General features: G+C 43.1%; 1 protein-coding gene across 1 annotated transcript in view; it reads right to left on the minus strand.

Annotated features, from left to right (window-relative positions):
- The window catches only part of PKHD1 (PKHD1 ciliary IPT domain containing fibrocystin/polyductin), a 236,715-nt gene extending 219,350 nt beyond the window's left edge, over nucleotides 1-17,365 (minus strand). The window contains exons 1-14 of the mRNA XM_042779098.1: nucleotides 17,314-17,365; nucleotides 16,197-16,274; nucleotides 15,156-15,300; nucleotides 14,186-14,285; nucleotides 12,293-12,350; nucleotides 11,391-11,469; nucleotides 9,153-9,227; nucleotides 7,755-7,819; nucleotides 7,144-7,183; nucleotides 6,280-6,350; nucleotides 4,880-4,981; nucleotides 3,305-3,400; nucleotides 1,272-1,407; nucleotides 351-465 (exon numbers count right to left, since the gene is read on the minus strand). Of these exons, the coding sequence (XP_042635032.1) occupies nucleotides 351-465; nucleotides 1,272-1,407; nucleotides 3,305-3,400; nucleotides 4,880-4,981; nucleotides 6,280-6,350; nucleotides 7,144-7,183; nucleotides 7,755-7,819; nucleotides 9,153-9,227; nucleotides 11,391-11,469; nucleotides 12,293-12,350; nucleotides 14,186-14,285; nucleotides 15,156-15,300; nucleotides 16,197-16,274; nucleotides 17,314-17,365 (1,212 nt within the window). The remainder of the gene's footprint in view (nucleotides 1-350; nucleotides 466-1,271; nucleotides 1,408-3,304; nucleotides 3,401-4,879; nucleotides 4,982-6,279; nucleotides 6,351-7,143; nucleotides 7,184-7,754; nucleotides 7,820-9,152; nucleotides 9,228-11,390; nucleotides 11,470-12,292; nucleotides 12,351-14,185; nucleotides 14,286-15,155; nucleotides 15,301-16,196; nucleotides 16,275-17,313) is intronic.
- Between the last annotated feature and the right edge of the window lie 233 nt (nucleotides 17,366-17,598).

Genomic DNA, 17,598 nt, shown 5'->3' on the forward strand with positions numbered 1-17,598 from the left:
TAATTCCTATGTGTTACCCTAGCATGAATAACAGCTCCCCAAATAACTCTCATAGCTTCAGTTCAGGCAGAAATGTGCTGAACTAACAAAAAAATCTTCTGGAAAAGACAATCAATTACTCTGGCTGGAAGAGCGCTTTTTTTTAATTTTTTTTTTATGTAACGGACAAGACCAATGTAAAACATCAAAATAATCACAGAGATGTGACTCTGCAAACTCATAATCATAGATTCATAAGAGACAATAAACCAATCCACACTGTGGAAATTTCCATTTGTTATCACCTTAATTAAAATCCTTTTCATCCTCATTTTTCATTTAATCTCATTTTTCTCTACCAAGAATAATACCTTCTGGTTTGGATCTTGGGACAAACTTAAGTAGAGAGATGCTTGACCATCTGCCTGAATCCAGAAGGTGTAATTGTTGGTCTGAGGAGCCACAAAAAATCCACGGAGTCTGGAGCTGAGCAAAAATAGAACATCCATGATATACAAAAGAGTTACAGCAAAAAAAAACCAACAAACCACCCCCACACTCCACCTTCAAATGCACACTGAGTAACAAGAAAACATCTTTAAACCATTTTAACAAAACAAACCTTGCTATTTAAAGCTGAAGTAACCTCAAAACGACCCAATTTCACACTAAATGTCAATTATGCTTTACAAAGGTTTCAAAAAGGAAAGAAAAAACAGCTCCATGAAACTAAGTATGATTTTATTGGTGGCCATTTCAGTGCATTTCTTCTCAAAGTGTTGACCCTGAACAAGCAGGAAAAAGCCAAAACCACACTCAGAATCAAACAACAAAACCAGAGAAGTCATAGAAAAATGTAAGAATTTGTGCACATTGCAGTTTTTCAAGGTCATATCTGAAGAGGCAATGGGAACCAACACAATTCAGGAATTTATTTATTTGTATTAACTCCACCTTTACTGCCAACATCAGCTGAGAATCTGACCCTCCACATCTGGCCCAAAAAAGCCTCAAACTGGAGCTCCTTCTACTTCCAGAGCAATTTTTCTTGGTGGTATTTCAGCATATCTAGGGCAGGTAGAGCAGAAATACTGAGGGGAGGCAAAAGGAGGGAAAAAAAATAAAGCACTTCACTGCATATTTTAAGCATCAAAAGGACCTCAGAGCAAAGGGTTTGCTTTGATTTAGAGGAGCTGTGCAGTGAGGCTCTGCTATAAAGAGCTGTCAGGTGTTTTTGCTACACCTTGCACTGCTAAAGGTGATTGCCATGGCTTTTTAATATCACTGAGTACCTGAAGGACTTCTTTGCCCCAGACAGAAACCTTACTGGGGAGCTGGCATTAGGTACAAACTGCCATCTGTATCCAGGACCTGCTTCTGTCAGATCAGAGGCATCATCCCAGACTTCAAAGAGAAGCCCTCTGTTTCCTAGAAAGTTAAAACAAAAGTATTCTCAGCAGCAGCCAGCAGAAATCCCAGAGCACATGCTGGAATCAGTGCTGTAGGAGGCAGGCCAGAGAGAAAATTTTAATAATAAATTGGTTCTGTTTGTGGGGTATTTTGCAGTCTAAGGCAGAACACAGATCTTGCCATGGGGAATTTGTTTTACCTTGAAATCCTGCACCAGAAATAACAAAACTCTGCAGAGAGAAGAAAAGAACATCCCAGCTGCTCACATGTCTGCTGTTGCAGGAAAAGGCACTGAGGTGACCCACAGTTGAAGTTCAGCCTTATTTTATGCACTAAAGCCTCCTGCTGCAATGCTGCACTCAGGCAGTGTCCCCAGAAATCTCTGCAGTAACTCCAGTTCAGCCATCCTTCCTCTAAATATCACCCATGCCCTTTTCTCATTTTCCACAGCCATGCAGACCAATCTGACCTTCCTTCCACCATCTCCTGTCTGCTCATGGTGGGTTGAGCTGTCCCCCTTGGTTTTCTACAGAATCACAGAATGGTTTGGAAGGGACCATTCAGGTTTATCCTGTCCAACCTCCATCAACAAGCAGGGACATCTCCAACAACAGCAGGCTGCTCAAAGCTGCCCAGAACTGCCATTCAACGTTTCCAGGGATGGAGCATCCAGCAGCTTTCTAGGAAAACTGTGCCATGGCCTCACCCCCTCATTGTAAAAAAAAAAAAACTTTCCTTAGAAATACAGTAATTTCACGATTATAAACCACACCTGATTATAAGATGTACGTTACAATACAGGGTGTGATAAAAGGTATCTGTTCTATCACCATCTGTTGAGGGTGGGGCAGTGATCCTGATCTCCCTGGGAGATATTCTGCTAATGGGCCATCCATTGAAACCAGGCAGGGCATTGTTCTTTATCTTTTCACAACCCATCCTTCCTCCAGCCAGTCATTTTCTGCTCATGGCCATTGAGTCCCACTGTGGCACTGATAAAATTACTGCATCCCACTGGGAGTTGCTCCAGCCAGGGGGAAGAGCCCAACATTTCTTACCAAGATAAAAACAGAGGGTTTGGGACACTAAGGGAGCCCCTTTCTCCACTGGACTCCAGAGGAAAACTGGATTTCTCCACATCCCCACTGGAGCTCCGGAGGGAAACTGCACCTTGTACAGGAGCACTGCTCCAACCGAGCCACATCTGTCACTGCAGGAGGATGCAGCCACCATGGAATGGGACTGCTGCCAACACCCTGCCTGACGGGTGTCAGGCTGTACTCTGACTGTGTCAGGGTTTGGGGTTTGTTCTTTGTAGTGCTGTATTTCTATTTTAATTTCCCTAGTAAAGAACTGTTATTCCTAATTCCCATATCTTTGCCTGAGAGCCCCTTGATTTCAAAATTATAATAATTTGGAGGGAGGGGGTTTACATTCTCCATTTCAAAGAGAAGCTCCTGCCTTTCTCAGCAGACACCTGTCCTCCAAACTAAAACAGCAACTTTTCCTTCTTTGTCCATATATAAGCCACACCTGATTATAAGCTGCACTTCCAGGGTTTGGCACCAAAATTTTAGTCAAAATGGTGCGGCTTATAATCGTGAAATTACTGTAATTTAAATAGACCTCCCTTTTAATTTAAAACCATCACCCCCTGTCCTATTACTGATGAAAGTCCCTAATAAAAATTTATTCCCATGTTTCTGAAAGCCTTTAGGCACTGGAAGGGGCTCTCAGGTGTCCCTGAGCTTTCTTTTCTCCAGGCTGGATAACCCAGCTCCCCCATCAGACTTTCATCATAGCAGAGGCGCTCCAGCCCTTGGAAAATTTTGGAAATTGCTTCTTGATTGCATTCATCATTTCTACTCTGCATTTCTCTGTGTGTGTGTTATTTGGAGCTTCAGGAACTCCTCACCTGGCTGGGGGGCACCAGGTCTCCTGCTCTTGCCAACTGGCTCAGTGGTGCATCTGATTTCCTGGGGAGAGACGTGCTTGACCTTACAGGGAACACCTGCAGTAGGCAAAGGAGAAAAATGGGCTGTGGGAGACTTGGAAACAGCTGGGCTGCAGCACAAACACATCTCAGAGTCATGGAATGGCATTAGTGATCACCTTTTTCCTTCTGTCTTCAATCAGAGTCAGGGTTGAAGCACGAGAGATGAAGTTTTGTGTTTGGACTTAGTTGTTTATTAATTCTTATCTATAGTACAGTGAGTTCTACAGCACTTCTAGCTAACAGCTAAAAGCAAACAAAAGGAGCTGGATCTCCCTTGTTACAAGGTCTTCTAAGGCCTAACTGTCCAATTAAAAACTAACATCAATATTATTTATACTTTTGACTTAATGACTAAACACTTGGGACCCAGTAAGGTACTTTTAATCTAACCAAAACTACTACCTAAAACCAGGAAGGAGAAGAGAAGGAGAAGAGAAGGAGAAGAGAAGGAGAAGAGAAGGAGAAGAGAAGGAGAAGAGAAGGAGAAGAGAAGGAGAAGAGAAGGAGAAGAGAAGGAGAAGAGAAGGAGAAGAGAAGGAGAAGAGAAGGAGAAGAGAAGGAGAAGAGAAGGAGAAGAGAAGGAGAAGAGAAGGAGAAGAGAAGGAGAAGAGAAGGAGAAGAGAAGGAGAAGAGAAGGAGAAGAGAAGGAGAAGAGAAGGAGAAGAGAAGGAGAAGAGAAGGAGAAGAGAAGGAGAAGAGAAGGAGAAGAGAAGGAAGGAGAAGCTAACACCCCAGAACCTCCATCTTGTCCCATACCTATTACTATATTCTAAAACCCCAAATTCCAAACCCTTCACCATATGAAGTTATACACTTCTATTCTAACTACACACCCATGACTCTAACTCCATCATTCAAATCTGGAATCCTTCTCAGGGTTCAAATCAAAAAGTAGTGTTTTTTGGGGGGTTCAGTGCCAGAAAGCACAAAGTTCAAAACTCCCAGGCTTCAGGGTTCCAACAGAATGGTTTGGGTAGGAAGGGACCTCACAAACATGGAGCTCCAAGCACCTTTCTATGGACAGGATCACCTCCCTCTAGACCAGGTTGCTCTGTTGGAGCTCTTTAGGTACTGGAAAGTGCTCCAAGGTCTCCTTGGAACCTTATTTTCTTCAGTCTGAACAGCTCCATCTCTCTCAGCCTTTCTTTATAGTAGTGTTCTGTCCCTCTGATCATTTTTGTGTCCCTCCTCTGGATTCATTCCAACAGATCCATGATTTTCATGGATGTGATGCTCTGGGTGGGGTCTCATCCGAGCAGAGAGGCAGAATCCCCTCCCAACCCCTTGTTCCCAACAGGGATCAACATTTTGCCACAAGCCTGGGCTGGTGCTACCAGCAAACAGAACAGTTCATGCCCCCAATCAGAATAACTGGACCTTCCTGGAGGTAAGTCCCACAATTCCCACACTAATATCCCTACACATCTCTTTGGGTTTTGCAGTCAAGGCCAAACTGTATTTTTAAAAATTAAATTCCCATGTTTCTGCTCTTACCTGCAGCAGTGACCTGCACTGGCTCCTCAAAGAAATCCCCAGTGACAGTGAGGTCTGTGCCCCCTGCCAGGCTCCCTGCAGCTGGGGACACGGAGAATATCTCTGCAGGGGAAGGAAAAGGGATCTGAGCACCAGCCTAGCAGAGGTTAATCCCAGCCCCATTCCTGGGAAAGCACTGGCACTGCTTCCAGCCAGAGCAGGCTCCTGTGAGTGGAACCAGCTCCTCACTGATCCCTTTTTTTTTTGGAATGAATAGCAGGGATAATTTGGCCACATGGCAGGGGGAGCACTGCAGGGCTTGGGATGTTACTCAGCAGTGGCTGCATCATGCTCAGATTGCAAAGTGCTCTGTTCTGTGCTACTGAGGAGCTCTGGGGGGAAAAAACCAGCAGAATTAAAATTCTTTTAATCCTGCTGGCCTTCTCTGACCCATGACTCAATTTAGTCCTTAGGTTTAAATGTTACTATTCTTTCCAATCATCCCTCAGACTTCAGGAACAAATGGAGGGAGCTGAATATCTGAGTGTCCAGGTCATGACCATGAGAACCTGTCAGGATTTTATCTGTAACAGTTGTGCCATTCTACAGGAAAACTATTTTTCTTTTGGATGGCAATTACCCACTTTGCACTCATATTAGAGTTTAAACACCCAGTTCTACTTGTATAGCTCTGGAAAACAAGAAAAATAAAATACTCATAAGAAAGAGATTAGATAGTTTGGTCTATACCTGCATCTTTTTTGTTAATTCCTCTGGTATTTAAACACTAATTTACAGTGTAGACTACTGACTAGCACAGTACTCTCTACTGGATGGATCTAGCAGATCTTTCTGCTTGTGCTCTGCCCACAGCCAACTTCATGCATAGTTATTTCATTTTATTCTGCTTTAAATTGTAAATAAAGACATAAAATTGCCCTTCTTAACAGAGAGTTGTCTACAATACAGATTGAAACCCCACATGCAGGTTATTTTTCATGTACCTTAAATAATTTTTTTAACTAATAGTCCAGCACCTGCCATTCAACACTTATCCAGAACTCAATTTTTGGAGTAGCTGAGCATCACCTGTTCCCTGTAGCCAGTGTGGGAGTTCTCATCCTGAGGTCTGCATTTTCCAAATTTCAACCTCACCAAATACAGAGTGATTTAAGGGGGAAAATTTCTCTGTGAGCAACACCTCGACTCCAAAACTGAACTGGCAGGACAAGGAACCACACACATAAATCTGGTTGAACTGGAATCTCTGTTCTGCAGCTTTTTGCTTAGTCAAGCCCAGTACCAGGGGAGTGGACCACGAAAATGAGGACAAAACAGGATGACATCCCTGGGAAAAGGAACAGTGAGAGGTCTTTTCTCAGCTCACACTGGGACTGATCGAGGACAGTGCCAGTGAATACCTGGATGAGTCTGATACAGGAAAAGCTCTTGCTTGGCACTGATGAGCCAAGCACCTTTGTGCACTGCTGACCTGCAAGAGAGAGAAAACACCTGAGAGATCCTGGGCCATGTAAATAAAAGCAGACCTTCGTTTGGCAGGGCTGAATGCTCCAGAAAAACAGAGGAACATTTCTGCAAGCTCCAACAGCTCCTTTCACCAGCACATTGATTCATGAGACCCCATTAAATGGCTCAGACACTTTATTAGCAGTACTAACACATTGTAAAGTATGTTTTGACACAGCCAGAACCTGTTTTCACCTCCTTTTATGGTTAAATTCTTTCCCATGTGGACGAATAGTTAAAAGCAAGGTGAAAGCATTTAATTCAGCTAGATTTAAGAGATCACAGAATGGTTTGGGTGGGAAGGGATGTTAAAAAACATCCAGTTCCACCCCCTGCCATGAGCAGGGACACCTTCCACTGTCCCAGGGTGCTCCAAGCCCCATCCAGCCTGGCCTTGGACACTTCCAGGGATCCAGGGGCAGCCACAGGGTCTGCCCACCCTCCCAGGGAAGGATTTCTCCAATATCCAATCTGAATCCATCCTCCTTCAGCCATTCCCCCTTGCCCAAGATAAGATATCTTATGTTTTGGACACTGGTGGTAAAGTATAAAAGACCAACATGGAAATGCTTTGGGAGGAAAAAAATCCTCCTTTTCTTTCCCTATCTGACAACCATCTTCTCAAGATAACAAAACCTTATTTGTAAGCAATGAAATGCATGATTCAGGAGAAACATCATTCACTCATCCTGGACTCAAATTCAGCAGTATCCCCATGCAAAACCAGAGAAGAAGAGAGAAATTATTCTTTTACTCACTTTCCTTTGTTAAACACTGAGAAGCTGACATTGTGGGAGCCTGGGGGAGAGAAAAGTGACAATGCTTGAAGGCAGAAATATGGAGTAAATCCTACCAAATCTTGTCCTCATTCTCCTCCTTACACTTTCCTTATAACAGTAAGGAAAGTTTATTTTACATATTTAACTTAATATCATTCCCAAACAGAAAATTTAGAAATATCTTCAGAGCGCTTGGAAGTGAGGAAAAATGAAAGGGATCCCCCCTGCTACTGGAGAGACTGTGAACAAAAGGGAGCACCTGATTTATTCCTCTAATAAAGCACTGAAGGGAAGATCCATCACAGACAAGGATTAAGGTAGGAGAATGAGCAAGGACCCCAAATCACCCTGCTGGCTGTCAGCAGTGCCCACATCATGTCATGGTTTCATTTCATGCTCTCCCAGGCTGTGCAGAGGACAGCAGGGGCTGTGCAAGCCTTGAGCTAAATCTGCTTTCATAGACTCAGCCCTGAGCCCCATTCCAGCTTTGGAGACAGAACAGAAACTCATGACAGACACCCTCCCCTCCCTCCATCCTCTGGAGCTGCAGGAATGACAGAAACCCATGGGTTTTGTCCCTTTTCACCCACCTATGTGGTTCCCTTCCACCCGGCACTGCAGAGTCCCCAGCCCATCCTTTTCCTCTATGGGATAACTGTGGAGAGACAAAGGACTTCACTGAGAGCAAAAAACGAGCAGAACACAGTAGAATCAGCTAAGCAAGAGAAGATGTGGGCTTATACACCCAAGACAGTCATTGTTTGCTGTCTCTAGAAACAAGGGAGTGATGGTGAGATGGGGGAGGAACAACTCATCTTCCCACTACAGATAAAGGGTTCAGCAGCTTAGGAGGATGGCTCCCAGCAGCTTGGCTCTCTTACTCTTATTTCTAGAGGCTGATGCTGTTAGTGGCCTTCAGAACTTTCCCTTGAAATAAAAAAGTGAGCAGGGACAGATGCAGGCTCAAGGGGAGGGTGAATAGAAGAACAAAAATGTTTCCCCTCCACAGGTTCCTAAACTGTGAGAATGAGCAGGCAGCAGCAAAACAGATATCCTGATTATCCTGAATGTCACAGTTCCCATCATTAACTCACATTTACATTTAAGTGGTTGAAGCTGCAGAAAGCCAGCAAACCCTCACCCACCCCATCACAGACCGTATGTCTGGGTTACAATAAAGGGTGTGATAAAAGGTATCTGTTCTATCACCATCTGTTGAGGGTGGGGGCAGTGATCCTGATCTCCATGGGAGATATTCTGCTAATGGGCCATCCATTGAAACCAGGCAGGGCATTGTTCTTTATCTTTTCACAACCCATCCTTCCTCCAGCCAGTCATTTTCTGCTCATGGCCATTGAGTCCCACTGTGGCACTGATAAAATTACTGCATCCCATTGGGAGTTGCTCCAGCCAGGGGGAAGAGCCCAACATTTCTTACCAAGATGAAAACAGAGGTTTTGGGACACTAAGGGAGCCCCTTTCTCCACTGGACTCCAGAGGAAAACCGGATTTCTCCACATCCCCACTGGAGCTCCGGAGGGAAACTGCACCTTGTACAGGAGCACTGCTCCAACTGAGCCACATCTGTCACTGCAGGAGGATGCAGCCACCATGGAATGGGACTGCTGCCAACACCCTGCCTGACGGGTGTCAGGTTGTACTCTGACTGTGTCAGGGTTTGGGGTTTGTTCTTTGTAGTGCTGTATTTCTATTTTAATTTCCCTAGTAAAGAACTGTTATTCCTAATTCCCATATCTCTGCCTGAGAGCCCCTTGATTTCAAAATGATAATAATTTGGAGGGAGGGGGCTTACATTCTCCATTTCAAAGAGAAGCTCCTGCCTTTCTCAGCAGACACCTGTCCTCCAAACTAGGACACCATAACACCCCATTTTAAACCAAAACAGAAGAGTTTCTCCAAAAGCCACTTTTTTTTTTTTTTTTTTGTGCACATGCACCAACACAAACCCAAAGTAAACAAGAACTGACGTGCTTCCAGCCCTCTTGTCAACCAACGAGCAGAGACTGGTCCATCCATCTCCTTCTGATGTAAGAACAGCTGGCCTGGGCAAAAAAATAAACAGGAAAGATGAGATGTGGTGCAGATGGAAACCTGATCCTGTTAAAATCAGCAGCCAATATCTTCCCAAGGGACAAGAATTTCCCCCCACCTGTATCTAACATTTATTAACCTTTAGAAAATGGGACAAGCCTTAATCTCTTATCTCTACACCTGCAAAATGAATTCCCCAAATACTGTGGGAACTGCAGCTCTGTGAGAGTGTCCTTTTGGGGACACCTCACACCAGCTCTGAATCAATCTGAGCCAATCCCTCCTCCCTGAGGGCAAGGCTGAACTCCAGGAGGGCAATACCCACCCACACCTTCCAAACCAGCATCAGCTACAGCAAGTACAATCAAGGTGCAGCTCTGACATGTCTTTATTTCATCGAGGAAAAACGCTACAAACAACTTCTAGCAGAAATCACCCAAGCTCTTAACAAAAAATTTAAATATCTGTTCCTCAAAGAATCAATTTGGGACAGCTTCCACTGGAGAGGAGGAAGAAGGTGGGAGGAATAAATTCAGAATAATTAGTAGAATAAGCAAAGGCTGGCAATGATTCCTTGAGAATTAGCAGGCAATTAAAGGACACAGGTAATTAAAACCTGTAGTGCAAACACTTTGTGATGACCCATCTCTCAGAGTGCAGTTTTATGAGGTTTTCCCTAAAAGAGCTTGCATTTATTAATACAGGTGGCTGATATTGAGAGCCTTTCCTTTTAAGGAAGGCTAAAAAAAAAAAATCAGTTCTGCCAAATGTTTGTTCAGCATCACTGGACCAGTGCATCCCATAGAAAGCATGGAAAAAGGTGCAGAACACACTTGAAAGTATAAAAACCATTCCTTATTTTTTTTCCTTCAAGTCCTGAATCAGCGTGACTGAGTGACAGATTTCACAGGTCCAGTCCAAGTCCCCACCTGGTACCTATTTCCTAACACACCAAAAATGGGCAAATTATTCATGTGAAGCTACAAAGGGGACCTGTTCTGGTATGCTGGGGTTTGAGGCCATTTCCTCTTGGTGAGGTTGAGCTGTAAATGAGTAATCTGGCAGCAGAGCACTGCAGGCACCTCCAGCCTCCACTCAGAGCAGCTTTTTTTCACTCTGATCAAAGGTTCCAGGGCTCCACCAGAGGCAGGTGAAACAAAAATTGACACCAAACAAAGGATGCTGATGTGCAGTGTGGGGGTGGCATGGCAGGAATCTGCACTGGACTTTCCTTCGTGCCACCAAGGAGTTTAATCCCTTGGCAGGGGACATTTCCAATCAGTTTGAAAAGTCATTAAAAGGCAACTCATTGTTAAATATCTGCTGCTTCAATTAAAAGTTTTAACTACCAAGCATACATGGTTTTCCTGGCTCCTGAAATAAACCCTAAACTGTCAGCAGAGTAACTGTGGATTAATAGTTTATCTTTAAAATACTTACCTGGGCTTAGTTCTTCACTGCCATGGGCACAGAAATCATAAATTAACATTTGATAATATATCCATACATATGGAAATACATATGACACACAGTAGGACAGTGTTGATGCTCATTTTGTATTCACTCTGTTTAAAGGGGCTGCTGTCTTAAAATAAAGGGTTTTTGGTTTTTTTTTAAACCTAGCTGCTTTTCTCTGTTGTGCTACCAGAGAAGCAACATTAAAAAAAAGTCAAACCTCAGAGAACAAGAAAACATCTACAGAATGTTTAAAGCAGTGAACAACAAAGCCTTTTGTCTCAAAATACTTCTCTTTAGTATTCTGGCTCACCAGAAGCATCTGCTTCAAACTAATAGGTTTTTTTTCCTAAAAAAAAAAAATGCAAATGGAAGGGGGAAAATTTATTTAACTTTTCCACTCCGACATTATTTTAATTAGTTAAATTTTAATTTGCTAGCCAAATTAAAATCTACAGCAGCCAGCTGCAATTACAGTACAATTCACACTGAGCTGTGATTGACTGTGCTGCCAGTAAACAAACCGACCAGCTTAATGGACCAGTTGCAATTAGATTAACAAAGTTTGCTGGAGCCCAACTCATGAGCTGCAATAAAGCACAAAGGAAGTAAATGGCAATTCTGGGCCAACTGGTTGCAATTTATTGCTGTCGAGGAGGCTGATGGAAGAAATGCCAATTTACAGGGAGTGCAGCAGATAGCTGAGTGTTCATAATTACCCATCAATATAATCCACATTGAAGTCCAGGGTCTCGTATCTCCCAGCCATTGTCTTCCCATGAATCTGGATTAAATTTCCTGTTCAAGAGGAAATGGAAATTGAAGAGAGGCTTTTAAAAGCAGAGAATTTACTTGCAGGTTTTCTGAGCTGAACAAAAGGAACTCGTGGTCTTTATGGATTTTGCAGAGGTCCCTGCACTGAATGTACTCTCAGCTTTTACCATGGCTCAAGATGATTTTGCACTTAACTCACTTCTCTCAAAACATGTCTTTGTTTCTCACGAAAAAAAAACAAATTCATTTTAATTTTTTTTCAGATCTGTATTTGCACAGAGCTAACAATTTTTCTCAACTCTTGTTAACGAAATCCCACTTTCTAACCCAATTCCACTGTAGAATCTCATGAAACAACCAAAATTGCATAATTTGAACAGCAGACGGGGTGAAGGTTTAAAGAAGGATCCTCAGCATGTCTATGGCCAGATTATTTTCCTTCTCTTCACCCACACATCCACCCAGCTAACACACAGAAACCTCCACACTGACACCCTAAAGCAAGAGAGCTGGAGCTGAACTACACCTGAAAACAATTGGAAATTAGTGATTAATTAAGTTTGAGGCACATCTGTGTGATATATCCATCCATGTGGCTGTCTGAACTCTTGAGAGACCAAAATATTTTGATTAATCTTCACTTTGAGCATCAAACTTTCAATTTTCTCTAACGAAACCTGGAAATACAGAAATAACAGAAATAGGAAGGGGGAAAAATCTGCCACATTCCAGTCAATTTTTCAGACCAAAATCAGTGAATGACTTCTCAGTAACTTTAAAGCCTGATCTAAAACCCCAATAAGCAAAAGATCTGTGTGGCATTACAGACTAAAGGAAGATCCCATACCTGGGGTGCCTGATGATGGATTAACTTGGTAAACCACAGGTGTCTGCTCAGCTGAGAACTGCAAAGAGAAGTTTGCAAGGAGAATTATTCCCTTCTTATTTTTACATCTTTTTTGTGCTCAAATTTCCCACCCTGGCTTGATGCAATGTCAGAAGACACAGTTTAATACACTATCACATTTCTAAGTAATGCTTTAGCTGAAGTTAAAGCCTGCATTTTATCTTGAATGGTGACACTATTTTTTTCTTCCAATAGTATATCCTTTAGAACAATTTCATCATCATAGATGTGAAATACTCCAGGCACTCTTTGGAAAGTTTGTTGGGTACCTTACAGCAGTGGAGCAAAGACTTTGTCTTGGTCCATCTTACAGCTATACAACAGAGGAAAAAAAAACTTGAAAATCATCAAGTCCAACCATTAATCCAACACTGTTAAATCCAGTAAAACATGCCCACAAATTCCATATCTGCATGGTTTTTCAATCCCTCCAGGGATGGTGACTCCACCACTTCCCTGCTGTTTGACAATCCTTTGGGGAAGAATTTTTTTCCCTAATATCCAACCTAAACCTCCCCTGGTGCAACTTGAGGCAATTTTCTCATCGTGTATCTTATAATTTGGGAGAAGAGGCCAAGCCCCACCTGGCTGCATCCTCCTGTCGAGGAGTTGCAAGGAGGGCAAGGAGCCCTGAGCATCTTTTTCTACAAGCTGAGCACCCCCAGCTCCTTCTCATCAGATTTGTGCTCCAAACCCTTCTCTATCCTTTTTGGACATGCTCATCTTCCCCACCTCCATTATGAGCCCCCTCATGTCCTCACTGGCTGCTCACAGCCCAGTAAATATCATTAAAAATTAATTTGTTGCATTAATTCCAAGATACCATTGCATATGTGGTTTTATTTCCTAAGTTTTCCTTGATTCCCTTTCAGAGCTCAGCCTTTGCCCTCCCTCCTGCTCCTGTTAAAAATGAATGAGCAGCCACAAACTTCCTCCAGCATTGGCCACTTCTGGGGAGCAAAGACAACATCACAGTGGAAAAAGAAGCCAAAAGCAGCATGAAATTGGGGCCACTGGCTGACACCAGCCTTGTGAGCTGCTCAGACTTGTTGCTGCCTGCAGCAGCGTTTCCAATCTAATGTGGAGGCAGAATTAATTTTAATAGGTGTAGCTCCCAGGGCCCAGCCCCAAAACAAAGAGACACATTGTGGTTTATTTAGCTTGGAATGTGCCTCATTAACAGCATCCCCTGGTGATTTTTCATCAGCTCTCTGAGCTAGCTGAACCACCCCGTGACTCTTCAGCTTTAATGTGCAATTTACTGAAAATGCTGGGGTTTTTGTTCAAAGTTAGCACAGAGGTGGGATGTGACTTCCAAACACACCAGGCCTCATCCCAAAGCACATAGCCATGGTTAAGGGTTCTGTTCTGCAAGAGATCACAGAATCCCAAAATAATTTGGGTTGGAAGAGACCTTAAAGATAATCACATTTCACCCCCATGGGCAGGGACACCTTCCCCTATCCCAGATTTTTCCAAGCCCCATCCAACCTGGCCTGGGACACTTCCAGGGATCCAGGGGCAGCCACAGCTTCTCTGTGCCAGGGTCCCACATTAAAGAGGTTTTTTTTGACCATCCAATCTAAACTTACCCTCTTTCAGTTTGCAGCCATTCCCCCTGGTTCTGTCTCTAACATGCTTTTACAAAAAGCCTCTCCCCATCTTTCTTTAGCTTAGGGTTGGAATTGAATGATCTTAGAGGTCCCTTCCAATCCAAACTATTCTGTGGTTCCAATCCATTTCAACATGTTTTCTGTGACACAATGTTGAACCTTCACTCCCTTCACTATCTTGAATTCTTTCTCCTCACTTCTGCACTTGCTTGGTGATTACCTTGAAAGAATAATTCTCTTTCTCCCCCTCAGTCAGGTTGTTAATCACATGTCCTTTAAAGATCACCTCCACATAGTACAAACCCTCCTGGGGTGAAGACCTAGGTGGAAGAAAATGTGTATTATATAATTTTTATACAAATTGTGTTTCTCCATTCACAGCAAGGGCACTGAGACTTCTATAGAGCAAAGGAGCTTTACACTGTCAGCCCAAACTCCACACATATGAAGCCAAACTTTAAAATAATCATTTAAAAGAAATTTGGAAGCCACAGCAAGAAATCACAGTTAAGAGCAGAAGGTGACAGGACTGCATCAGAATTCTACCCAAATTATTGTTAATGCAAAACACAAACCTTTTCATGTACAGAAAATAACTGTTATTCTTTAGTAATAAAATAACCCAGGGCTGCCTGGATCTGCAGGGCATCTTGAGCCTGGTCCATAAATTAATGCTGCATCCTTGATTCACAGAGTTTCCCAGCACAACACCAAGCAGAATTAACTCCCAGCCAAATCATAGCAGCAAAACATGGAAGAGTCCCATTAGGTCCCTCTTCAGACCTTCCAGTTCAACAGCATGTGTTAAAATTCTGACAGGATAGAAAACAGGCAGCTTGGACTGCCCAGCTGGTGCTGGGAACTATATTTATTTCCTGTTCTATTCATAACCTCTCTCTCTGACCTTGGACAGCTCAAGGACACCAAAAGCTGGTAGAGTGTCCTTCAAGATTTTCTTGGGAGTTCTGGATCTGAGTGCTACATGCCTACAAACCTTTGAAGGTCTGAGTCAAGGTAGCCTTGTGCTTCATGAAGTTGAAACAAGAATAAATCAACCCAGCTTAGGAGGTGCTCAGTAGCAGTTGTAGGAATTCTTTCAGCTCCCAAACTGCCTGTGAGGCACTGAAGGAAAATGAGGATCCTGTTTGACAAAGGGCAGGGCGTCACCCACAGTGCAATCTGGATCATACCTTGTTCTGCACCTTATAGTGGGCAAGTCCAAATGCAGAGGAGAGACATCACAGGGCAGCCTGGGCAGGTCTGGATTCACCAAGGACACTTCCAGCTGGGATGCACTGGCTGGAGAGACAGATTCTACCTGGTGGGATGTTGAGCCTAAGCAAGAAAATCAATCAGAAGAGCTCTGTGAGCACAGTATCACTCCCAGTCACACAACAAATATTTTTTGGAGGTACAGCCCAGCTTCTCTAGGAATAATACTGAGAGACCTTGATCAGGTTTTTTAAAATCATGTTTGTGGTGATTTAACCCCATTCTCAACTCAGCCCCACACAGCCACTCCCTCCCTTTTTCCCCAGGGAGGATGGTATAAAAATCATGTCCTCAAGGGCACTTCCACACATTTTTTAAATCCCCCTGGTGACTCTACCACTGCACTGGGCAGCCTGTGCCAGCTAATGACCATGCACAGCTGGTCCAGAAACCAGCTGTCTTCCCAATGAATAAATATTCATCACTGTGGAAAATCACACCTAGCTTTGTACAGTCGGTTTGGGGCCAAAATGGACATTGCATATAATTTTCTGAGATTTTTTTTTCTCTGATCTCATGCTTATCATAAGAGTTTTAATATGCTCCAGCATCACAGAGGGGGCAGATTTTTAGCTTTTCTTCAATAAAAGGGCAGGCTCAGGGAAGAAATTTCTAGCCCTACATCTGCAAAAATAAAGTAAACATTTTGACTTCTGTTGCTCAGAAATAAACCTTCAGCAATAGCTCATGAAATTATCATTTCAGGCTGATTTCATGCTATGAGCATCACAGCCTATGGGGTGGGTTTGTCACTCCAACCACAAACCTCAGAAGGGAGCTGATTTTCTGTTATTTTTACATCCCTGGAAGTGTCCAAGGCCAGGTTGGGCAGAGCTGGGAGCAACCTGGGATAGAGGAAGGTGTCCCTGGTTGGAATGAGATGATTTTAAAGATCCCTTTCAATCCAACCTTTCTATAAATCTATTTCAACACATGCTTCACAAGAATTTAAAGCTCACCATCCAGAGTGATGGTAATCCATGTTCCCCCAGCAATGCTGCCCTCGTGGGGCTTGACAAGTGATCCTGAGGCTGTCCCTGCAAAAAACAAACCAGCTCCATCAGGCTGAGGGGAAATGCAAATATCTAGAATACCTTATTCAGGATGAGACACAGATCTGAGAGCTGCCTTCCTGTGATCCCGCCCTTCATCCCATTTCTCCTTCTCAGGTATCCAGATTAATGTTGTTTCCCTTCTTTTTCCCCCCTACCTCTCTCCCCCATTTACAGCTCCCTTCAGGGAGGTGTTGATGCCTTTAGGGCTTGGTGAACCAAGCTGCAGCTTGAGCCTCCTGTCATCCTCAAGAATTAAAGATGATAAACCTAATTTTATTCCCTCATCTCTCAAAGAAATGTGTTTGCTGACTTCTGTGCACCTGCAAAATATATATATATATATCCTTTCCTGGCTCCAAGACAGCCTGTCCAGCTATTTCCTTCTGAAGTCCTTAGGAAAGATCCAGGCCTGGAAAAGAGCTCCTGCTTCATGATGTTAAGACACCTAAAACCTGCTAGCCATGCTTTCCATAGAGGTACCAAATTCCTTAGATAATTCAGGATTTATTTTGGGTACCCTCATTCTCTGAGAGATGAATCAGAATTTGTCTTCCTTTTATGCAGCTACTGACCAGAATTTGCCAGAAGTCGTTTTATGGTGATATTCACTTTCCTGATTAACATTTTAGGAGATCTCCAACTTCTTAGCTGTATTTGGATGCAGTCTGATCTAACACCAGTATTAATCACCAAAGCCAAATACTGGACGTTTTTGCACTTAATATCAACATACAATGAGTGACATATTTATCATCAAGTGAACAAAAAACAATAGGTATTATATGAACCCAGGCAGAACACAGAGAATTAAAAATTAATCCAGAAATCTCTTCTATGGCTGTGGAAATAATGCTATGGGAAAGTAACAAAAAGGGGGGACAGTGCCCAATGTGCCACAGTCAGTATCTCATGGTTTTCAACACCTTTTAGAGGTTCTTGTCCATGTCTCAGAGGTGTTCTGTATCCAGTGCCCACTAGATTTTACAGGTGTGGTTGGAGACAACAGCTCTCCATCACCCACCTGCCAAGAATACCAGCCCAGCTCTCAGCAGAAATGTTCTCCAAAGGTTCATCTTGAGCACTGGATGAGGAATTCTGGCTCCAGGACCTTCCCTGCAACTTTAAAAAATTAAAACATAAAAAATCTGCATTCTTTCTTCTCACTGCAAATCTCTGGGAGAGATAGCTGTGAACTCTTCTAATAATTATAGAATATAAACATTTGAGTATTTGCAGACCAGATCTTACTTGCTGTTAGACAGAGATATCACACATTTCCTTTATAAAGCCCATGTCAGGAGCTGTT

The sequence above is a fragment of the Catharus ustulatus genome, chromosome 3, assembly GCF_009819885.2.
Source record: "Catharus ustulatus isolate bCatUst1 chromosome 3, bCatUst1.pri.v2, whole genome shotgun sequence".
NCBI lineage: Eukaryota > Metazoa > Chordata > Aves > Passeriformes > Turdidae > Catharus > Catharus ustulatus.